Below are 25,254 nucleotides of genomic sequence, written 5' to 3' on the forward strand. Positions count from 1 at the left end.
GCCAAGATAGTTGTCAGTCAGAGACCAAGTGTGCAGTTTGAATGGGCTGCCAAAGAGTGATGAGACCAGCCTTCAACCAGGACAGAAAATCTCAGTTGGTAAATCAAGTTCAAAGCAGGATGGAAGCACAGTGAAAAGATGAAGAAGGACAGATATGGAAGAAAGAGAAATGAAGCAAAGTATGGCATGGACTTTGGAGTTTGTCCAGGGGTACAACTAAAATGACTAAGTTTAAACTGGATGTTCTGTTTTCCCAGAACATTCTTGAAAGCTTAGATGAAATGACTTTTCTTAATTCTCTTGGCTGGAACCACTTCCTCCTTTAACTTTCATAGCACTCTTATTGCATTTATCATATCACATTTTCCCATTGACTTTGAATAATCTGTTCCTTCTAAATTATTAAGTAGATGGCAGTTGTGGTATAGTGGAAAGAGCAATGGAATCAGACTTAGATGACCTGGAATTATTAGGTCTCAATTTCAGCACTTATAAGGTATTTGAGCCTCAGTATCCTCATCTATATAATGGGGATAATATTATTTACTCCATAATGTAATTTGAGTAATAAAAGACATAAGTGTATAAAGTGGTATGTAAGTCAAGTTGTATATTTGTCAAGTGGCACATAGTGAGCAACTTGACAAATAAAAACTTCGGCTTGCTGACATTACTGTTATGAAGTGCTCTAGGTATTTGACATACAATCTTATTTAGGCCTCACCAAAACCCTACGTAGATCTATTACTACGGAATATTTCACAAATGAAGAAAAAAAGATGCTATGATTGGTTGAATGATATAATCAAGTCCACACAATTAATAATTATTAGAAAAGGCACAAATTCAAGTCCCTCTGGCTCCAAAACTAATGGTGTCCATTGGTTTACTCTGCTTCCCTGTGGCTCCCACTAATTTCTAATAAATAGTGGCCTTGAAATCACTTTTTAGTCTAATCTGGGCCATTTTGGAGCTGGTGACCTACAAAAGTGTTCTATTATCTGTCTCAAGGGGTACCTACTCTATCCTGATTTATAAATAGTCATATATTTTGTTCAAAAGAACTTCCTAAGCAAGTGCATATGTGTAATGCACTAACAGAAGAAAAATGATATTTAAAATTAAGAACGTTTCACAGGACCCTTAATTTAACCGAACATACTGGAAAAAGAGGCTTCATGGTTTCACTTTTTTTCTGTTGAAAGAGGTACTTGATTTTTTGAAAGGGCCAGAGAAGCCTTTGAGAAAAAAAAAAAAAAAGATCTATTAACTGGTTCCCTAGAAAAAAGCAAATCTATTCAAGAATTAGCCCTTATGATCCCACTGATCATAAGCTGAAGAACGAAACATCTTCGATGAAATAGATATTTCATCTTTCATTTAAAAGAATTAAAAATTCATGAGTCATTTAAATCAGGAAATTGGTGGAAATTTCCACATTTTGTCTTTGTGTGGATACGTGATGGTGGTGGTTGCGAGGAGGGGGGGGAGAGGGGTGGGATTGAGGAAATCAGGGTGATAAAAAGAAGTTGCTGCAAAGTCAGCTCTATAATCCTACGATTGGACCTTCTGGAAAGGCCCTTACATAACTACCTTACTTCTCCAATAAAACGCTGTGCGTTTCTTGCCCCTTAACAGATTTCTACACTTCCACTTTAAATATAACTGCGGATGTGAAGGACGAGAAACAACAACAGAAAACCCCTAAGGGTCCGCAAAATAATTAGGGCTGCCCCAAGGGAAATCAGAGCGCGAGACCGGAGGAGCCCCTCTTCCCTCCCACCACCACCGCGCCAGGGACACACACACAGCCTTCCTCCCGGACTCCCCGCCCCAGCCGGCTCGCCCCTCCGCCTCATCTGTCCCGAACACGTGCTCTCCGGAACACTCACTCGGGAGCGAGCCCACCCCCCCGGGGGGGGGCCGGGCTCGGGAGCCGAACGGCCCAATCGGCACGCGCCTTACATCGCCGTGGCTAAGCCGCCCAATCGGCAGGGCCTCACCGCCCGTTTCCCGGAGCCCCGCCCCCTCGCGGCCGTGCTCCCCGCCCGCCGGTCTCCTCCCTCCCTCCTCCTCCTCCTCCCGTTCGCCCCTCCCCCGCCGCTCGGGAGCGGAGCCTGCGAGACGGAGAAACTGGGGCAGAAGTGAAGATGGCGGCGGCGGCGCTGGTGGTGGCGGCGGCGGCTTCTTCTCGCCAGTGACGCGCCGAGCGGGCTCATTTCCCTCCCCACCTCCCTAGTCCGGACCCCGTCCGCCGCCGGGACCACACACCGGCCCCACAGCCCGCAGCCCGTCCCCCTCCCCTCCTCAGTCGGGCCCCTCTCTCCCGACGTCCGGCTGCCGGTGGCGGCGGCGGTGGCGACGCGCCCCGGGTCCCGGCCGCCGGCCTCGCACTCCGCGCTGTCGCTGAGGGAGCGGGGTGGCGTGTTGATCCGCCCTCCTGCCCGCCCCGCCGGACCGCCGCGCCGCGGACACACGCCCGGCAGGGAGGCGGCGGCGGCCCCTGCGCATTTGCTTCTCTCATTTGGGGACCGGGAGGAGGCGGCGGCTGTGGCTGTGGGTTTTGACGAGGGGAAGGGGCTCGGGGGTGGGGGGAGCCGAGCGGGAGGGGGCCGTCCTCGGGAGGACGACGAGAAGGAAGCACCATGACGTCCATCCATTTCGTGGTTCACCCGCTGCCGGGCACTGAGGACCAGCTCAATGACAGGTAATAGGGCCGGCGGGCGGGCGGGCCAGCGGGCGGCGGGGGGAGGGGCGCCTCCCCGCCCTCCCCTCCCCCACGGGGCCGAGCCGGCCGGGCGGCCGGTGTTTACGCGCCGGCCGGCGGGCGGTGGGCAGGGCGGGGGTCCTCACTGCCCCCCGGCTAGGCCCCTTCCGGGGCAAACTTCTGGTCCCGAGGGCAGAGGCCGCGGGGTCGGAGGGGTGTCGGGGGAAGCGAGCTGTGGACGGGGAAGCGCACTGCACCCTCCAACGCCCCCCGGTCCCCCCGCCTCCATGGAGGAGCCGCGTTGAACTCGGTGGAGACGCGCGGGCTGGGGAGGAGGTGGGGGCGGCGGGTGGGTATCCAGCTCCCGGTGGGGGGAGGTTCATCTCCGCCCGGGCCAGGCCCGAGGAATCCATATTAGTCAAAGTTGAATTGAGACAGACAATGCGGATGGGGGATGGTGGAGGTTTAAAAAAAAAAAGAGAGAGGGAAGCGGAGAAGCCGGGCTAGGGGCCCCGGGGTAGGCTGGGCTCGCCCGGGCCTCCGGGAGCTCTGTCTGGTGGGGTGGTCGGACCGGCGGGGGCCTGGAGCTCCCGGGGGGAGGGGAGGCGGGGCGGGGCGGGGCGGGGCGGGGTGGGGTCGGGGGGCCCGGGTGGGAGAAGCTGAATCCCGGCAGATCGCGGGTGGGGTGGCGGGAGGGAGGAAGCGCCATGATTATTGTTATTATTATTAAATTTGAGCCCCTGCAGTGAGGTTTGCCGGTCCGGGGAGGGGATGAATTTAGGCGAGGGTTTGGGGGGGGGGGGGGGGGGGAGTGGATTGGGTTCCCTTTGCTCTGTTTTCTCTCGAAACGGTGCTGGCAGCTCCTGCTTCCCAGTCCCTGTGGTGCGAGCTTTTTTGTTTCCTTTTTTTATTCTAATGATAGTGTTTTCCTGAGTTGTAATTTGACAGCTGAAAACCGTGCGTAGACTCAAAGGAAAACTCTTACGTTTGCAGTTCGCAGTGCTGCTTTTCTTAACACGCTGTAAATTTCTGGGATGGGTTTTGCTATAGGCGGAGGAGGAATTATGATTTTTTTTTTTTTTTTTTGGTCTTTCATAAGGAGGCTGTTTTGGCTCCGGATTCCTCCCCTTCCCTCCTCCACCGTTCCCTGCCAGTTTAGAATATTGAGTTGCAAGGCCGCATGCTCTCAGGGAACTGAGATAAAGCAGGAAAAGTTCCTTCACTGTTGCAAAACAGATTCCGAGGAGGTTGAGGGAAGCCTCCATTAGGCAAGGCTGAGAATCTAGGACTCACATCTAATGATGGGCTAAATGTTTTACAGGGTCAGAAAGTGGGCATTTTAAGTTTCTATCCCAACACTAGCTGCTCTCTATTCCTCATAAATATGGAAGGCCGTCAGGGCCCAAGTTTAGAACTTAGATATGATTTTTGCTAAGTGACCGGGTGACATAAATTGCATGAAGCCCTGTTTGTCATGCGCTTCCCCGAGGGAGGAGGAGGCCTAAGTTGCTGCTGAGATACTGGCCTCTGTCTCGGGGTATCTAACCGCCTCAGGTGGGGCGGACAGCCTTTCAATCCGGGAAGCTGGAGGTTTGGTTTCTGGCATTGGGTTCGGATTTGTCTAATCTTTGCTGTTGTAGCCATATTGTATTTAACGTGTTTGTAAAACTTTTGGAATACTTTCTTAAAATACTAATCGTTTGGAGTGGTCACATAGTTTTTTAAGTACGAAAATACCTTTTAAGTCATTCATTTTATAATGCAGTCTTACTCCGATTTTATTTCATTACAAATCTTCGGTTAAGACTTTTACATAAGGTTTTTTTGGGGGTAAATTTTAGAACCAGGCTAGTAGTGAGGATAGCTGTACTGTCTGTCATTAATAGAGCCCAGTTGGTCGTGCTTATAGGGCAACTTGTTACATCGCACCAGGAGAGAAGTACGGTGTATTTTTCATACTAGTCCTAACTTTATATACCAGGAATCCTAACTAACTTACTCGATTGATCATGCATGCCAAAACCTATTTTGCAGTTATGTTAGGCACTGTGAATAATTTTTGAGCATTCCTTTTTCAACTAGTCTAGAAATTTACATGTATTGTTTTTAAAGCTACCTTTTCTTTTTTCATTCTTGGTGAAAACAAATAATCAGCTTTGACTCCTGTACTCTCAGTATAAAATATTAAGACTTTGGATCATCTTCAGTTTTCATTAGAAATAAAGACAAGTGGATCCGAAAATGAGATTGTAAAATATGTGCATCAAGAATGTATGTAGATATTAAAAAAAATAGCTGTAGGTAAAATTTTAGGAACCTGTAGTTGTATCTAGTAGCAGTAAAATGTCTGGTCTATTTTATGAAAGCAGCATTTGAGATAGTCATGCTTTCCAGTTTTGAAGTAGTTGACTTGTGGAGCTGTTGTGTGTCTCCCCTTCAGAAGATGATCCTGTTTACATACCTAGTTGCAAAATAATAGATCAACCCATTGCTGCATTGCATTGCTTAAGGGAAATCTTTTTCCACACAAGACTCTCTTTCTGGAACCTTTTAACTAGCGTGAGCCCAGAAAACTTTTGCCTTTAGATAAAAATCTACCAAGGTTTAAAGAAAGTTTTGGTAATAGAAAAGATAGTCACAACTGAAATGATAATTGACAGTTTCCGTGAAAAAAAATCTATAAATACATAGACTTTAGTATTTACCCGAAAAGCAATAAGATTGGACTGGCAGCATGGTATTGAAAATAAATTGCTTAGTCAAATAAAACGCCTCAAAACACCAATATTTTCCTATACAAATAAAGTTTTCTATTTAAAATGGCTGCATCCTATTAAAAGTCATATATTTTGTTTAGTGTAGAAATGTGATGTCAGCATTTAAAATGTACTCAGTATTAAAAAAAAACTTTTTCCCTTTGTGTTTTTTTTTTTCTTTTCTTTTTTAGCAGGAGGAATAAAAGAAGCAGGTAAAACAAAACAAATGGTAAACAGAAGGCAGAATGATACTAACAGGGTAATGTGGAGGCAAAAAAGCTAAAGCTGAAAATTGTTGTTGAGTCTCTAAAGTCAAGTCTGACTCTTTGCCACTCCATGGACTGTAGCTCACTAGTCTCTCTCTATCTATGGATTTCCCAGGCAGGAATACTGGAGTGCGATTCCTCTGTGTTTTTATACTTGTTATTTCTGTGATGGGTTTCCCAGCAGTAAAGAATCTTCCTGCCAATGCAGGAGACATGAATTCGATCCCTGGATTGGGAAGATCCTCTGGAGAAGGAAATGACAACTCACTCCAGTGTTCTTGCCTGGGAAATCCCATGGACAGAGGAGCCTGATGGGCTACAGTCCATGGGGTTGCAAAAGAGTTGGACATGATTAAGCACGCACACATGCATTTCTGTGACAGTCTTGGTATAATGGGTTAAAATCTTTAATTATTGGCCCTGGGAGACCAAATAATGCAGTAGTTGAATACAGGTGGGGATGGCTGGGCATTCCGAGAGCCTGGAATGTTGGTTGTGGATTTCCAGTGTGATTACAAGGTCCCTGGTGCAGAGAGCTGGCCCCTCAGCAAATATTCTTTGTTTGGAATTGAAACTACTCAGTGCTCAGATACTTGTGTGACGTTTTGATTTTCTTTCTAGTGAATTCCTTGAGTTAGTGCTATGTTCCTGCTTAAAACATCTCAAGAAATAGCAGTAGTAAAAACCATACCAAGAACATGGTGTTGCGTTTTGAGATTGAGAGGAGACCTGGAAGTGCATCTCCCCAAACCCTGGAAAGTGCCGAAGAAGTCAGTAGACTGGTCTTTTCACAGATGCGCTGGAAAACCGGTCTGAGTTTACGGGATTTATCCAGGGTACTGACAGATGAGGCCCACATGATGGGTCTTCTGATTTTTGAAGTCCAGGTCTCTTCACTGTCCCACATGTCCTATATTCTAGGAAATCTCTGCTTTCTGAGGTGTCCCAGCCTTTGTGCAGCCACCTGTCTTAGAGTTTTGATTTCCCCTTCTCCTCAACTCCTCCCTCCTGTGCTTCAAATTGATTTAGGCCTTTTGTCAGACCACGGAACCTCTTAATGCTTTCCTAGTACTAGGTTAGGAGAGGCCTTTTAAGGTGATGTGTGTCCCTGAAACTAGTCCCTGTCTTGAATTACTCTTTGGGATGCAGGTTGGCTACATTGCAAACCAGTTCACGTTGTTGGTCTGGATGTGGAATTTTCCTGTGAGCTTTGCTCTTAGGCATTATAATGTGCTGTGTGACCAGAAACAATCTGGATTGAGACTGTCATATCAAAAAGGTTTTTTTACAAGGAGCTCCTGCTTTGAATGCTATAACGCTATAGAGTAAGGTAGTGTAGATAGAAGTTTAAAATGAAGAATTCCTAAATTTGGTTTGTCTCAGCCCTGCTAGTTATTAACCATGTTGTGGGAGGTGAGTCGTTGAAGCACTTACAGTCTCACTCCCTGTCACTCCTCCCCACCCCCTGCACACTCAGTTTCCAAATCAGGTATAGTACCCTGGTTGGTGAAGAGTAGTTGAGATAGTAGGTGGGAAAGCACAGTATTATAATATAGGTTCTGTGGAAAATATTATGAAGAGATAGTTACTTTTTTATTGCTTTTACATTTTGTCTGGTTTCCAAATAGAAAAACAGAAACTAGAGGAATTGCACTAGAATATCCTTAGCATTGAGTGCAGAATCCAGACTGTTAGTCCTAGACCAGTGGTTCTCAATTGGGTGTAGTTTTTGTCCCTCTGGGGATGTTTGGCCGTGTTTGGAGACATTTTTTGATTTTCCTAGTTGGGGCATTGTTACTGGCCTCTGTTTGGGTAGACATCAGAGGTGGTGCTCAATACCCTGCGATGCACAGGACAGCCCCACAGTAAAGTATGAACCTGTCCATGATGTCAGTTGTGGTGGGGTCGAGAAACTCTTATCATAGATCATCTTGATATACAGATGTAAAACTAAAGGGAAGTTTATGAAAAATTCAAGCAATGTAAGTTAGTCTCAAGACATGACTGACTTAAATTGAAATTAGTTGAAATAAAATTAACAAGTCAGTTCCATAATAACAGTAACCACATTTCAAGTGCTGTCATACCCACATGTAGCTAGTGGCATGGTATTGAACAGTGCAGATACAGAACAGTGCCATGATCACTGCAGATTCTGTTGGGCAGGGTTGACACAGAGCTTTTTGCACAATACCTGGCGTTTAGTAAGTGCATCTTATTTTTATTAGGAACTGTTGGGTTTTAAAGACTCAGGCATATCCTCATCCCTTCAGTAGGATCCAGAAAAGAGGCCTGGGGTTATGTGGAGCTGAACAAAGATTGTGGTGGGTAGAGGTTATAATAGTTGAAAGCTGCTTAAAGTTTCATTGTGCTACACCAAAAAAACACAGTGTTAGGGTGGAATAGAGCATCACGTCACCAAACCAGTGGGAAATCTGACTATTTGATTATTGAGATAGTTACCTAGAAACAATAATACTAGGGTGACTTTACTGGGAAAGTCCAGGCAAGCCTCACTAAAATGATTAAGTTGTTTAAGGAAAGTAAGATTAAAGACAGGGTATGGAATAGGCAAACAAAAAATTGAAAATGAAAACAAACAAGGGAAGATCAGTTTTATAAATCAAAAAATCAAAAAAAAAAAAAAATCAGTGACTAAATTGTAGGTCTAGGAGTAAACAGATACTTGGGAAGGCAATTACATAGTACACAGGAGTACAACTAGGAATAATGGGATGAACTTTAGAAAGGTCAGGATTTTTCCTTAACAATTAACATTATTTAGGAAATAGTCTCTAAAGGAAAGTTTAGTCACAGAGGACTGTGTCAAATTACACGTAAGTAGATCTTGCAGAGTGTATTGAGGGGAGTAATTTTATGTTATAGGAGAATGTACTTATGTCTTTGTGCCCCATTTTCATCATACATATACTAGGCCCTTGGTCCACGGGTTTCATATCCACAGATACCAAGTGCCAACTATTTGTACTAGTTATTTCATAAAGGGGTTTAAGCAACCGAGGGTTTTGGTACCCGCCGGGGCTCTTGGAACCAGTACCCCTTGGAGACACAGGGCCAGCTGTATTTCTAGTTAAGAAAACAAATTCTAATTATAGTCTGTTTCTGTCATTTTGGCACCTTGGCATTCTGAACAAATGACAACAGTTTGCCTCCTGGCTCACTGTAATTTTGAAATGTTGATTTGTTTTTATAATTGGTTTTTAAGTTTTATTCTGAAAATTATTTTAAAGGTTTTTATTATGGAAACTTTAAAGCATATATAAAAGTAAAAAGAATAGTATAGTGAGCACCCAATTTCAACAGTTACCTGCTCATGGCCAATCTGATTTCAAGTCTCTTCCCTCTTTATTCCTTTCCCTCAGATCATTTATTTGATATACCTTCATTATATATCTCAAAGTTGAAAGCTTTAAAAAAATTATCTTAGTCTCAGAGTTCAGTCTGTTTAGATTTTTCCTGTTGTTACATGAAAGCTTATTTTTGATGATTGACTGTTTTGCAATTTTACATAATAAAACTAAATTTTAACATGTTATAAAATTTGACATTCTTAAGAGAAATTTGTTTGGATAATAGCCTTAGATGGATAGGCAACATTACATTGGAAATATTCCTGACAGATGTTGTCACGTCTTTAACCTCTAGTGTGATAACATTTGATCAGCAAGTTGCTTGTAATAATGATGGAAAGACAGAGTTCCAAGTGACCTTATGTGGGGCACATTGAGGCATAAGTCATGTGAAAAGTTTACAACATTCTTCTAACTTAATATAGAGGTAAGACTTCCCTGGTGGCTCAGATGGTAAAGAATCTGCCCATGATGTGGGAGACCCCGGTTCTATCCCTGAATCGGGAAGATCTGGAGAAGGGCATGGCAACCCACTCCAGTATTCTTGCCTGAAGAATGCCATGGGCAGAGGAGCCTGGTGTGCTACAGTCCATGAGGTCACAAAGAGTTGGACATAACTCAGCGACTAACACTTTCATAGAGGTAAGACTACTGGTAAATTGAATTTGGCTATTAGAAATTATTCTGTAGTGAGATCATATTCTATATTACTTTGTTGATAAGATCACTATAGTGGTAATAAACCCCTTCAAAATGAGAAATATGATAAATCCTTAGGTAACTGTGGTTTCTGATATCCTCATTTTTGTCAGGATATTGAATAAAGCATTACAAATTAATGTTACTTCACATGTAAATAAAAATATAAGCCTAAACAGCAAAAGTAATGTTATTTGTTCAGTTTCCAATGGTATCATTGACCTTAATAAAATGTTTTCAACTTTCTCTATTATTTAGTTTGTAACTCAGCTTTATTGGAGTTTAACTTACATACAGTAAAATTCACCCATTTTTAGTGTACGGTTTGAGTTTTGACAAATGTGTGTAGTTGTGTAACCATGATTACAATCAAGATAACAGAACATCTTCATGATCCCAGAAGTTCCCTGGTGCCCTTTTGCTTTCTGAGCCCCTTCTTGCCACCACGCTCCTGAAAACAGCTATTCTTCTTTCACTGTAATTTTGCCTTTTTTAGAATTTCATGGAAAATGGATCATGTGTCTGGTGACTTTTCCTTAGCACATGTAACGGGTTTTTTTCTTTTGTTAATTATGGTTGTTGTTTAGTCACCAAGTCGTGTCTGACTGGGACCCCATGGACTGCATCACTCCAGGCCTCCCTGTCTTCATTATCTCCTGAAGTTGGCTCAAACGCATATCCATTGAGTCAGTAATGCCATCCAACCGTCTCATCCTCTGTCATTCCCTTCTCCTGCCTTTAATTTTTCCCAGCATCAGAGTCTTTTCCAATGAGTCGGCTCTTCACATCAGGTGGCCAAAGTATTGGAGCTTCAGCTTCACCATCAGTCCTTCCAGTGAATATTCAGGACTGATTTCCTTTAGCATTGACTGGTTTGATCTTCTTTCAGTCCAAGGGACTCAAGAGTCTTCTCCAGGACCACAGTTTGAAAGCATCAATTCTTTGGTGCTCAGCCTTCTTTATGGTTCCACTCACATCCATTTCATGACTACTGGAAAAACCACAGCTTTGACTGTACAGACCTTTGTTGGCAAAGTGATGTCTCTGCTTTTCAATACACTATCTAGGTTTGTCATAGCTTTCCTTCCAAGGAGCAAGTGTCTTTTAGTTTCATGGCTGTAGTCACTGTCCACAGTGATTTTGGAGCCCAAGAAAATAAAGTCTCACTGTTTCCATTTATTCCCCATCTATTTGCCGTAAAATGATGGGACCAGATGCCGCATTAATTATGGTAGTAGTATTTCATTGTTTGGATAATCACTATTATATTGTCAGCTGTTTTCTAGCTGATGGAAATTTGAGCTGTTTTCAAGTTTTTGACTGTTAATAGTTTTAAAAAATTCCTTACTATTAGAAAGCATTCTCACTACAATATTGTAAAGTAGTTAGCCTCCAATTAAAATAAATAAATTTATATAAAAAAATAAAAAGCATTCTCACAGAAGCTTTAGAAAGCATAGTCAGTTTATAAAGTCTAGCAAGGGTGCCATCACTGGTAGTATTTTGGTGACTTTCGGGTCTCTTTTTTCCTATACATGGATTTTTCTTTTAAAATACAGTTGTGATCATGCTGCATGTAATTTTATGTATTTGAAATTTTTCTTGACTCCAAAATGTTATGTTGTTTTTCATAGGAAAAAACTACTCAAGTGTACATTTTTCTTCTTAGAAAATTTTCATGTTAAAATATATATGTGTGTGTATATGTATACACACACATGTAAAAGAGATTATATGGTTTGGAATTTCATTAGTAATAGTGGTATTCTAGATCACTACTTATAAAGATTATGACAGTGTCCAGTGTAGGGAGCACTGTGAATTGAATGAATAGATAGAATTTTATTTCCTTTCTCATCAGTTCAGGCCCCATTTTTTTTAGTACAGAAGGAAAAGTGTTGAGAAACTACCATGTCAAGAAACTGGCTCTGCCCCAGCATGAATATGCCATTCCAGAATTGATATGACAAGGCAGTGTAGCTCTTTACGTGAACTCAGATACCAGTTTGAGAGAACCTGGAACTCCAGGGCTGATGGTCTTTATGACCTGCTCTGAGACTTTCTCAGAGGCCTGATGGAGGTTCACCTGAGTGTTTTCCTGTGGAGAAACAGCCTGCTGCTGTGATGTGAAAAGTGGAGGATGATGGATTTTTGTAAGCTTTTAAAAAGAGCCAAATTTGATATCGGGAAGTTAACTTGATGAAGTATGTCAAAAGAGCAGAGACAATATGGTAGGGTTATTTTGATGTCTCAGTGATGAAAACAGGGTTTTATATGAAAAGCTTTGAGGGGAGGAGTATATGAACTTGTGTAGTTCATTGTCTATATTCTTATGTTGTGGGAGTGACTTTGCTTCCTGTCCAAAGGGAATTTAAACTAGTCCAGTTGTTGCTCTGTGTCATCATCTGCATATGGAAACTTTAAGGAAAGCACCAGACAGGTGATGTGTGTGTGTGTGTGTGTGTGTGCAAATCTAGTTTAAACATTCATTTTCTTCGTATGCTTCTATTTTTAGTAGTTTTTAAACTTCATTTTAAACTTCTTCATTTTTAAATTTCATCTTTGAGAAGTCCCTGGGTGTTTTCCTTAAGTAACTGCATTTTTCTGCTTATCAGGTATTGTGGTGATTATAGATCAAGAATATTGAGGGGGAGGGAGTCCTTGGATGCTGTGGACAGTGAGGGAGTCCTTGGATGCTGTGGACAGTTGCTATGGTTGTTCTTTGAGAGAGTATAGGAACTACTTTTCCTTTGCTTCCTGCAGTTGCCAGCAGGGATGAATACAAATTGCTGCCGCATGTTTCTACTGATTTTCTGTTAGGTTTCTGTCACTGCTGAGGGGACACAGAACCAGGAATGGCTGTCTTCTATAGGGGAGGTTGATGGCCCATGGTCTGCAGGTCAGAGATGACGTGGGGACTGATTTTGTTGGCAGTTGCTCATCTTTCTGCCACTTTGGAGAGCAGAGAGATACTGAAAAAGAAATACAACACCTGATTCCAGAGACAGGAGTCAGTGTGTGGTTAGCAGCCTCCCCTTACCATCCAGAATGATTTTGGTTTCATAAAACTCTGGAATGGCAGGGATTCTAGGCCAGTTGGTCTTTTGCTTTTCTTCTCCAGAGTCTCTTGACTCCTCAGAAGTCTCTGGAAATGTAAAAAGCTTTCAGTTGACATGAAGATTCAGTCTTTTTTTTTTTTTTTGGTAAATTCAAGGACATTCTTGAGGGGTGATAGCATTTATTTTTGAGGATGATAGATTTTAAATCTTTTTTTTAATGGAAAGTCTTTGTGGCAATAGTGTTAAAGTTTTGTAAGTAATATAACCTAACCAGATTGTAGTAAAAACATTTACTATGGTAGCCTTTTCTGACTAAGAGGTTTTTTTGTTTTTTTTTTTGAGGTTTTTTGATTTAAAGCAGTGTTTCTCATAGTGTCTAAATGGACTGCCATCATCAGGAACAAAAAAGTGTGAAGACCCTGGTATAAAAGGCTCTTACCCACATTTCTTTGTTTTAAAATTAATCAATGACAGCGAAACCAGTCAGTCCTAAAGGAAATCAACCCTAAAAATTCATTGGAAGGACTGATGCTGAAGCTGAAACTCTTAATACTTCGGCCACCTATGTGGAGAGAATACTCCTTGAAAAAGACCCTGATGCTGGGAAAGATTGAAGGCAAAAGGAGAAGAGGCTGGCAGAAGATGAGATGATTAGATAGCATCATCAGCTCAATAGACATGAATTTGAGCATACTTTAGGAGGTAGTGAAGGAGAAGGAAGCCTAGCGTGCTGCAGTCCGTGGGGTCGCAGAGTCGGACACGACTTGGCAACTGAACAACAACAATGACAGCAAATAGGGCCAAACTTGCCAGTTCCTCACTGCCCCCAGCCATCCTTTCCCCATCAGACTATAGGTTCTCTAGCCATCTGTCTGAGGCTAGAGTAATTTTTGTTTGTTTTTCTGTTTTTACAAATGAAATTTAAAAAATTTGAAATAAGTTACATAAAAATCAGGTCTTCCCCAGAACTGTGAGACGCTGAGAGGATAGCTTTTTCGAAACGGGTGTCAGTGCTCATAGGCTTACAGTCTTGGTTAGGGGGCTGACGCTGACCCACAGGCAAGCAGCAAACCATGAAAGACTGGCAGGAGAGTTTGACCTGTGTCAGGATTTGCTGTGTGTTGCCGGCACAGACTTGAGAAAATGTTAGGTGAATTTCCCTTGTTCAGTAAATGTTTGTGTGCTTCTCAAATGTTGTGCTAGGCTTGGGGTAGATGCACCAACCCTTTCTGGAATTTGGATTGAGAAGCAGTTAGAACTTTTTCTAGCTCTTTTGGGAAAGTTTGGAGAAGGGTGAAGTGATAGGTTAGTGGGTCCTGCAGTGGCATCAGGTAGGTGGGCCATGTTTGTTTATTTTTAACTTTTTACTTTGAAATAATTATAGACTCACAAGTAGTGGCAAAAATAATGCAGAAAAGGACCCGTACTCATAACCCAGCTTCTCCCAGTGGTAACATCTTGATTGTGCCAAGTATTTTTCACATCCTTGTCAATGTACTAGAAATGGAAAGATGTATTTTCTGCATATGCACTTTTGAAAAGTCTTTGTTAAGAAAACATAGATTAGGAGACACAAACGTAAAGAAAACTTGGTGTTCTTAGATGAGTTTGAATTGGTGGGATATATAGTAGGTGATCAGGGCTTCTCTGGTGGCTCAGACGGTAAAGAGTTTGCCTGCTGTGCAGGAGACTTTGTTTCTGTCCCTGGGTTGGGAAGATTGCCTGGAGAAGGGAATGGCTACTTCAGTATTCTTGCCTAAAGAATCCAATGGACAGAGGAGCCTGGAGGGCTGCGGTCCCTGGGGTTGCAAAGAGTCGACATGATTGAGTGGCTGACACACACAGACACACACAGTAGGCAATCAGTCTATTTTTGATACAATATAAATATATATTGGCTATATATATTGGAGGAAGCGGTTGGGGATTTGTTGGTTTTCGTGTATGTCTGATACTAATTGGCTGTGTGACCATGAATAAATGCTGTAACTCTCATTTGTAAAATGAGAGAATTGGACCAGATTATTTAGGACTTTTCTGCTCCAGTTTCTGTGCTCTTAGGATTGTGGTAGGGAAAAGGATTTATGTATTGTAGAATGGCTCAGAGGAAGAAAGTACTGTGGGTCTATGGTTGTCCATGGTTTCTTTTACTTAAATTTTGTTGATAAATGAAAAAAATAAAGAGGCAAAGTGGGAAAATTTTACTCTTTTGCTCAATTCATTGACTATTTTGTCAACTAAATTATGTACGTTGTGATGCAAAGATGATGGCCTCTGCCCTCTTGGAGCTTTCAGTTTAATTCGGGAAACAGGTATGTAAATAAAGAATTAAGTGCTAAGGGAGACTGTAAGTGACAGAGAAGAAGGATCTGATGATTAAACCTGGTAGTTGCCAAAGGCTTTGAAGACAAGGTTTCAGGGTGTGGGTACTGGTTCATCCTCTTAACCTCCATTCTCTTGAGCCTAAAGAGTTTTCATTTATAGTCATTAAAGATGCCGGTAGCAACCAGAGGTTCATCATAGATGTCTGTATTTGATACTGATAATCAGAGTTTTGATAGTAGTCCAGAACTGTCAATCGTTTTGAGAACAGTTTACATACAGACAGTGGGTTTTTTGTTGTTGTTGTTCAGTTGTTGTTCCTTTGCTTTTTGTTTGCAAAAGATCTGTCTGGTGATAAAAACATAAGAGGATAATGGCCCGTTGGGGTGTGAAAACAAGTTTCTGGTGCTTTGATTTAGTTGTGGAAGAGATATTGGAAAGTGGCAGGGAGGGTCTAGGGGATGCTTGAAGAGCTTATGTGGGGAGTCTGTGCTCCCTTCTGTTTGTGCCTACATAGGCTGGGCTTGACGCTATTGCTTAGTCGCTAAGTTGTGTCTGACTCTCTGCCACTCCATGGACTGTAGCCCTCCAGGCTCCTCTGTCCGTGACATTTCCCAGGCAAGAGTGCTGAAGTGGCTGTCTTGAATGCTGCCAGGAGAGCAGGGTCGGAGCACAGAGAAACTTCGAAATGCAACCTGGTGTTCTCTGATGGTTTCATTGTTACTGTCATTTAAAATGAAAATTTCATGTAGTACACTGCCAATGAATATTTTAAGATGATTTATGGTTCTAGATACTCCCATCAGTTTCACAGGTTTTGCATTTCATACGGGATTTAAGACCCCAAGGTGAGATGAAATAATCAAAAATGCATTTCTGAATTAGGACGTATGTGCTTAATCTTTTAAGTTTTCTAATTTTTATCTGTTTTCAGAAGGTTTGTTTTGTGATAATGACATTCATTATGAAGTATTACAGTTCTTACAGTGTTACGTGTCTCTGAAAGACTTTGTGTTTGATAGGCAGGCCCTGATGGGGAAGGAGCTCTGAAAATTGTGAAGACACTAAATTTGGAGTCAGGAGACATTTGGTTCTTCTATTATCAGTCATGTAATCTTGGGCAAGTCATTTCCTTGCAGTGAGTTTTAGTTTACTCATTTGTAAGATGAGGGGATGGATGTATGTGACATCTGAAAGTTCATCTCTGAGTCTGTGTGGTTGTTGGCCTTTAGATGCTGTTTTATGAATTGTATTTAATGTGTATTGGTCAGCTTTGCTCTTCTAAGATTTGATTTTCATTTCCTGCCTCAGACCTTCTGTTCTGTTTGTACTCATTCTAATGGGTATCTAGAAGCAGTGCTCAGTGGTTTCAGTCGTGTCTGACCCTTTGTTACCCTGGGTCGTGTCTGACACTTTTTGACTGTGGCCTGCCAGGCTCCTCTGTCCATGGGATTCTCCAGGCAAGAATACTGGAGTGGAAAAAAAAAAAAAAAAGAATACTGGAGTGGGTTGCCATTCCTTCCTCCAGGGAAGCTTCCCAACCCAGGGATCGAACCCGTGTCTCCTGCATTGCATTGCAGGTGGATTCTTTACCCACTGAGCCACCTGGGAAGCCTCTATTTAGAAGCAGTGGACATTCTAAACTCTGAACACCTTGTTTGTTTAACTGGAGTTGATCTCTTCAAAGTCAACCCAACTCTTCTGTTTTGTTTTTTTATTCCCCTCAATTTTTTAACTGATGGGGCTCATGTATTTGATTTGACCTGAGTGAATTTAATTAGTATAAAATTATGTTATCTTTTCGTTATACTTTCCATATAAATTTAATGGGGGAAGGTTCTGGGTAGCAAAAACTTACTTGAAATAAAGTGTGATAAAGCAAAAGCTCATTGACAGCTTATACCTCCTGGGCTTGGGAGTGTTTGCTCACCTTTTGTTTGTGGTGGGTTGAGGCTTTTCTCTTTGCGGAGGCTGTTTGAGCAGTCCTGCTGCCTTTTAAGTGCTCAGTGGGAATTTATCTTCTGTTTTCTAGGGTACCTGTTATCATGCTGTATGGTAGGCTGTAATAATTGATCCTCCCTTTTGACTTGAGTAGATTACAAGTCTACTTGACTTTGCTGAGTAGAAAGTCATTTTTGAGATGTTCAAAATTTTACATCAAGGAGGATTTTAGGATTTTCATATTTTACAACTGAGGGAATTGAGTGCTAGCATGCTCAGATGAGTAGTGAAGTGGCAAACTAGACGCTACAGTAATTCAGCTTTATTGCTTTTTATTTTCTTTTTGGAATGGGCATGGGAAGTAACTTATTTTTCTGATACACACATACCTGTTAGTATATATATACACACACGCCACACCTTTTAGTGTGTGTGTGTGTATGCACATATGCAATTAAATATTAATATGTATACACTGTATGTTTGCGCATGTGTGTCATTAAATAGTATCTCATCATTTAATTCAGCAGATTTTGTGGGGCTTCTGCTACATGCTGGTTCTAACCTTGGGTATATGGTGGTAGAGCTTGAGTGAGTGAGTGAGTGAAGTCGCTCAGTCGTGTCTGACTCTTCGACCCCAAGGACTGTAGCCTACCAGGCTCCTCCCTCCATGGGATTCTCCAGGCAAGAATACTGGAGTAGGTTGCGATTTCCTTCTCCAGGGGATCTTCCCGACTCAGGGATCAAACCCAGGTCTCCTGCATTGCAGGCAGATGCTTTAACCTCTGAGCCACCAGGGAAGCCTAGTCTATGGTAAAGACAGGCCATTACAGTGCAGTATGATAATACAGGGAAAGACGAAGTAAAGGATTCCTCACCAAAGGCACATAGCCCAGTCTTGCAAAGAAGGAAAGCTTATTGGAAGAAGAAATGTTTAACAGGAGGACAGGATTCTGAAGAGGGGGTAGGCTGAGGAGTTGGTGGGGAGATGTGTGATGTAGGGCAGGGCCTGAAGGTCTAGAAGAGCTTCCTGGGTGGAAGGAACAGCATGTGTGAAGCCCCTAAGGTGAGAGAATGCTCAGAGTAACTATATAGGGTTTCATATCAGTTGAATAGTTTTCCTATATGTATGTAGTGGGTTAGACATGGAGCAACTGAACCAGTTCAGTGCAGTTAAGGGTGTGAATTCCATCCTAGTTTTGGCCAGTTGCTTGATTCCGTGGCTACAAATAGCATCCTTAAACCTCTGTCCAGCCAAGTTGTTGGTATTTGTTAGTGTTAACGAGGACAAACAAGCTTGGATAGATGGTTCAGTTCAAATGCCTTAATGCTGTTGGGAAAAGCCTATAAACGGACCAATAATTCACTGAGATAAATAAAGACTGCATTTTTCTGTGTTAAACAGTTCATGGTCTTAACCAGGTTAAAAGATAAAAGTTTCATAAGTGGTGAAAGAAAAAGACAGTGTACTTGTTTATGGGTTATGAATGATTGCTTTTGATGTCTCTTTAATATGTTTTAGTGTTTTATATACTTCTGTGTGAGTATATATTATTTTAATAATAGAAAAAGAACAAATCCCTAGGAAGGTGTTTTAGTTAGCCATTCACGTAAAGCAGGAAATTTCACTGAAGTTTGTTTTTTCTTTAGAAACTTCTTACATGAAGTGTAATTTCTTTGTGTAAAACTGAGGCATGATTCTACAAATAATTATTTTAAAAAGTTGTTTTGAACTTTGATATTGAACAGAGCCATTAATATATGACATATGTGTTGTGTCATATGTAATATATATTATATCATATATATGACATCAGATATATGGACATAATTTCTGACTTGAGTTTACAGAATATTGGTTCACAACCATGCCTCAAAGGAGTTGTATGTGTTGAAACACTTTTGGGTTTTGGACTAAAGCTTATCATTTCCATTTTATAGTCAGAGTTCACCCAGGGAGAAGACAGTCAGAAACATTGTGATAAAAATTTAAGCACTTTTTTCCTCCTAGTAAATTGACCAGGATTTTCACCATAATTTAACTATAAATGAACATGAAAAGAAATTTGACTTCATTTCGTTCATTCATTCATTATTAGTCAACATATAACGTACTGAGGACTTGTTTTGGGCCAGATACTTGGACTATATCAGTGAACTAAAGAGACCAAAATTCTTGCCCTTGAGGAGCTTACATTTTAGTGACGCACTTTTTGAGTTATTGGTTATGAATCACTTCTTTTGAAATGTGTAGTGTTTGATTTCCATATGTCACATCTATTTGAAATATATATCTGATAAAAACGTAATCAGTTAGGAATGATGGGAAAGCCCACCAAATTATTCTTTGCGGTATCCCTAAATGGTTTCTTAAACATTCTCATTATCCTGCAGAACCACTCTTTAAATTGTCCTTCCTTCAGTTTGAGCCTGTGAGTGCCATCAGGGGAGCTGAGTGATCATCTCTTTGAAGACAGGCTCATTGTGGTCTCTGCATTCCTAGTGCTTGACATATGTTAGTACATATTTCTGTTAAATTAATCTGAACTTCAAAAGTAAGCAAAATAAAGTACTTCATTTTAATAAAAATTAGTTTAGAACTATGTTCCAATCTCTAGAATAAGGAATGAATTTAGTGTATGGATTTTTTTTTTGAATGTACTGTTTTAGTAACATTGAAAGATACCACAGTATAACTTCACTTGATACTCCCTTCCCCCACCCTCCCCCCATATTTCTTTTCATGTAGGAGGAGACCTTCCTTCACTGAGGAGGTTTTGACTCTATATGTTTATGTAATTTTGGTGAGGCGGATATTCTTTTTCCCAACCAGCATTCTATTGTAAACATTTTCAGATATGCAGAAAAATTGAAAGAAGGTAACAGTGAGTTACCTTATCCATTTGGTAATTGTTGTTTTGGTAATTATTTTTTCCAAATTTGCAGAATACACATGTATATATAAATGACTTTGTTGAGCTGTTTAGAAGTTGCAGTCACCATGGTGCTTTTTTAATTTTTAAATACATGGTGGACTTGCATCACCTAAGAATATGAACCTTCTTCTGTACAACCATCATTCTCACTTTAGAAAATTAACAAAGATTCCTTCTTACCTTGGCTTTTCTCCACTTGTCTTTAAAATGTCTGTATACTTAGTTAGCTTAGTTTTTTCAAACCAGAATTCAGTCAAGGCCCACACATTGTATTGGCTTCATTTGAATTTTGTCATGGAGTCATTTAAAAAAAAAATTGTGATTTTTCCAAGGGCTGCACTTAATTATTGAAATACTAAAATTATTCCGTTCACAGTTGTGTCATTGTTTCCAACTTTTATGAACTTTTAATTTGTCTGTGTATATAATTTTCATTTGTCAGCGGTGTGTGTTTTAATGAATTTCTCAGTGTTGCTTTCCGTAGATCTGATGGAATCATGCATTTTTGCAAGATTTGCAGTTTCACTCTGCACATGTCTTGCATTGGATTACATTTTGTTGTCAGGTAACATCCTATGATTAGCACCAGCTTGACTTCAAAAGATGTGGGAGTTGTGCAGTTGTAAAACTTGCAGGGGTTTTTGGAGACCATTTTAATAAGAGATTAGTAGATGGTGAAGGTTTTGGCCTTGTCCACTTCTGTTTCCTTATGTGGTCTCTGAACTGTAGGAATGAGGACATGAGAACGTTCTATCAGTATATGTTACTGGGTGATTGACAGGAGAGTTGGCTCATCAACATTGTATTAGTTACTAGAGTATATAGAAGTATAGAATTTCTATTGATGTTTTGTAAAGATTGGCTTTTGAGAAAAGATTTACTATTCAGGTGAGTCTAAGGTTAAATAGATTTGTAAATAAGATAAGTGATATAAACATTTAAGAAAGTTCACAGGTGTAGGTAGTATAAAGTTTTGGTTTTTAAATTTGGCACTGGTAGGAAGATTATCAGAGATGAATTAAAAATGAGGCTTTATTCGTATACTAGTGGAACTAGGACCAAAGAAAATGCTGAGATTTCCTTTGGACATCATTCTGTTTTTTTTTTTTTTTTTTATTGTATAATCACTCCAAACTTAATGGTGTGAAACAGTACTCATTTATTATTATTTCTGGAGATCGACAGTACTCAGCTAGGTGGTTCCTAACTAGATTAATGCAGCTGTCATCAGATGGTAGCTGGAGTCATCTGGAAGACTCACATGGCTGGGATGTGGAATGCTGATGTTTCTCAGGCATCTCTCCCTCTGTGAGGTCTACCAGGTAGCACAAAGTTTAACAGACATGTGTCCCAAGAGACAGAGAGCCAGGCTAGAACGCTCTTTCCTGACCTAGCCTTAGCAGTCATGCAGTGTTTCTTCAGCCCAGATGTTTGCTCAAGAAACAAATCATAAGGTCCATATTTAAGGGAGAAGGATTAGACTTCACCTCTTGATGGCATGAGTACCAAAGAATTTATGGATTTTTTTAAAAAGATGACCACAACCATTAAAAAAGATGATAAAATAATAGTTAAGTGTAATTGTTCAGGAGCAGATTTGGGTACAATGGAAGTTTTAGGAAAGATTGATACCATGTATTTGACAACAGAAACAATGAAGATTTGATATTTATAGTGCTGGACATAATGCATTTTATGGCAGTAGTAACTATTAGTGTACATAATATTTCCAGACAGAAGTTTTAAACTAGACAGTTATACAGCTTAATATCATAGACCTCTCTCCAGAAGCATCCAGGTCAGAATCACAAGGGGAAACAAGTTAAATATATTTCTTTGACCTCACTGAAAGTGAAAGTCGCTCAGTCCTATCCAACTGTTTGTGACCCCATGGACTATATAGTCCAGGGGATTCTCTAGGCCAGAATACTAGTATTCCACTTAGAGTCAGGTGGCTGACTGGGTGCATTGTTTAGGAAATGTGAAACATTTGCTGTGTCCTGAAACTTAAAAGATTGAAATGTGGGCCAGTGATAAGTTGTTCACTATGACTGCTCAAATACAGCGGTTATTTCCTGTGAAACAGAAATTTCTCAGGACAGAAACTACTCAGCTTTACCATCCCTTTGATTAGTCAGCTTTAGGACTGAATCTTTTTCTATGTCCAGAGGCACATCTGTCTTGAAATGACTAGGTATTGCTGCAGAATCTATTTATTTTAATAATCATTTATTTGCATGCTACTACGTACCAGGCCTTGTATTAGCTACTGCCTAGTTAGTGGCATTTAAAAGAAGCCTTACAGACAGTTTCAGAGGAGAGTTCTCTTTTGGGTAGGGTCATTGTTGGCATAAATGTGTAGGCTCCCAGTAAGGTTAATATGAAGGTGACATCTATTTGCATGTAAAATGTGTTAGAAATAAATCTTGTTATTTCATAGCTTTGCCTTAGGAGGTGTATTACTTGTGGTCAGTTTTAAAGTAATATTGGTCATGTATCATTTTTCTTGGTGTTTTGCAGTTTTTTAAAATGGAATATGTGATGAAATTGCAGCATCTTTTTTGTGAATGTGAAAAAGAAAGACCCTGTATTTTTTTGTGCCTACAGTACCTTTTGTTGTTTTTTTCTGTTTCTAGCCAGAAGAGGCTTTATCGTTGTCATTATAAAATGAAGATGTGGGGTTGGACAGTTTCTAAGAGCCTTCCCAGGACTAAAAGCATGGAAGAGAGTGGGTGGAGTTTTAGATGAGAAAGGTGGTAGGAAATGTCAGTGAAGTGTCAGTTTGAGTTGAATCATATTTTGGACTTCCTGCAACCCACGATTAAAAAAAGCAGTGGCTAAAAAATTAACTTTTATCGTGCTAGATCAGAGAGAAACTTTTTCTTAATCATGCTCTGAGATACATTTTTACTGAATCTTTTTTACATTTAGGGCTACTAAAAGCCCCAGTGAACAGTGAATTTTATAGTACACACAGTTTTCTTTATAACTAAAGTGAGCACTCGTAAAATCTGAAGTTATAATAAGTCCTTGTTTTGTGGAGGCCCCTCTATGGGAATTGAGGATTGTAACTTTCTGGGTTAGAATTATGTAATGTTTAGAGGCTGATCTCGGAAAATTAATGTACTTTGTTCATTTTAAACATTTTTAGCATTGTTACTCCTTACCATGTATGAAGCACTGCGTTTTGGAAACACCATCTCAGCAGCTCTGAGATGCTGGAGGCCTGGCAGTGCTGTTGCAGAGGCAGTTGGTGCTGAAGGCGTTTGAGCGTGGCTCTCAGGCGGCACAGCTGTGGGGTGGTAGGTCTCTGAGCACAAGCCCTTTGTTATTAAGGCCCATTAACAGAGTCTGCTGCTGAGGCTCATGGGTCATGTGAACTGAAGTTTTAACATTTGCAGATAAAATCAAAGTGTCATAGTAAAGGACTGTGCTCCAGCATTTGAAGGCAGTACATTAATGTTATCTTGTGCCTGCATGAATGCAGTTTTTTCATGGCTTTGAGATCTTGCTCTGTTTGCAGAGGATGTAGGCTCTTCCTACTGTGTCTTTTCTTCCCTCTGCCTGGGGTTTCATGGAGGAACGAGGGCCATCAAGTGACAGATCGTCTCCGTGTTCAGTTAAGTGTTGAAACTAGGACTGTTCATTTCTGAAGCCAGTATGCTGGTTCCTGTTGAGTCAGCTTTTCTTCCTTTATCCATCTGGACACACTAGGGTGTGAGATGGTGGACTGGGGACACATTAGAATCATTACCATAGTGACAGTAAATCGTTTCCATCCTTTGTGTGTTGTTTGGCTGAGAAGGGTTGTGAACAGTTAGTCTCTGCTTTTGTGTAATATGCTAGTATCTTTAGTCAATCTGTGTGATATCTGCAATGTACTAAATCCCCAGACGTGTGAAAACTAAGTTACAGGTTTTATCATTAAGGAGATTACTGTGTCATTAGAAAAATAAAATAGAAATGTAAAAAGTAGGATAGCAGTATTAGAGACAAAGCAGTAAATGATTAATTGCTAAATTGAGTAGAACTGATAGGAAGTTCTGGAGAAAGTCAAACAAGAAAGTGTCCACTGGGCCATAGTATCTTAATTACACTTTCTGTAGCTGTTTGATATATAACTGGGTAGGATAGACATATTCTAAATGTAATATGGAAAGGTTGAGATAACCAGGATTTTAATAGATGCTGTGGATTCACATGATTTTTGCAGTACAGGTGAGCTAAGAAGTACAGTTTCATCCATGAACTTCAGTTATGTCTAGTTGGTCCTTTGTATTAGTTACAAGATCTATTTCAGATGTCTTTCAGTGTTTTTTAATGGGGTACAGGGGTTGATATTTAGAGTCATTCTTTGCTGTCTTTGAAGTGTTGCATGTGTGCTCAGTTGTGTTCGACTTTTTGCGACCCTATGGACTTTGGCCCACCAGGCTCCTCTGTTCATGGGATTTCCCAGCAGAGTACTGTGAGTGGGTTGCCACTTCCTACTCCAGGGGATCTTCCTGACCGGGGATTGAACCTGTGTCTCCTGCACTGCAGGCGGATTCTTTACCACTGAGCCCCTGGGGAAGCCCTCTTCATAGTGGTACTGCCTACCAGTGGCTCTGGTTCCCCGAATTCCTTTTCCACCAGTTCCCACCCAGCAGCTCCTTTTCTTTCACAGCTCCTTTTCTTTCTTTCAGTCAGAAGTGGTAATGCCAGCAAAAAGAGCAGGAGCCTCTAATATTTTGCACCAGGTTCTGTACTAAGCAGATTGTATGCTCTGGTACCCTGTTGGTTCAGTGTGTAAGTAAACTTTACCATCATGGAAGTGAATTTATGGTTTATATTATTTACTGGATGTGTTGAGGGACTCAAGTCTTTTCTGGTATTTCAGATCAAAAGTCTTGATTTAGTTTAAAGGTCAGGCTTTTAAGTTTTGATTATTGTGGTTAGGTTTTTCCGGCTTGACTACTTTATAGACTGTGGCCAAGCCAATAACTTGAGACACCATTAAGAGAGTTTGAAAAATTAGGGTCAAGGCCCTTTAAACTTGCTGGCTTCAGGGAGAGCATGCAAGAAACTCTTCCACAAGCTCAATAGAGCGTCCCTTAGATTTTTAAAAAGAAAATTTTGTCCCTAGGGGGTCTGTTCACACACACACACACCCGCAACACACACCATTTCTTTACTTGCTTTTGGTCTTTTCTGTTACCTG

The 25,254-nt window shown here is 40.9% G+C and overlaps 1 protein-coding gene across 6 annotated transcripts in view; it reads left to right on the forward strand.

Moving 5' to 3' along the window:
- Positions 1-2,115: 2,115 nt before the first annotated feature.
- Positions 2,116-25,254, forward strand: part of UBR5 (ubiquitin protein ligase E3 component n-recognin 5) — a 133,821-nt gene continuing 110,682 nt past the window's right edge. For 4 of the 6 annotated variants that reach the window (XM_043880314.1, XM_043880319.1, XM_043880315.1 and 1 more), the window contains exon 1: positions 2,116-2,707. In XM_043880314.1, coding sequence (XP_043736249.1) covers positions 2,646-2,707 — 62 coding nt within the window. In that variant the 5' untranslated portion in view covers positions 2,116-2,645. The remainder of the gene's footprint in view (positions 2,708-25,254) is intronic. The other 2 variants (XM_043880316.1, XM_043880318.1) reach the window with 1 other exon arrangement.

This window comes from Cervus elaphus, chromosome 21 (genome assembly GCF_910594005.1).
Source record: "Cervus elaphus chromosome 21, mCerEla1.1, whole genome shotgun sequence".
NCBI classification, from domain to species: Eukaryota; Metazoa; Chordata; class Mammalia; order Artiodactyla; family Cervidae; genus Cervus; species Cervus elaphus.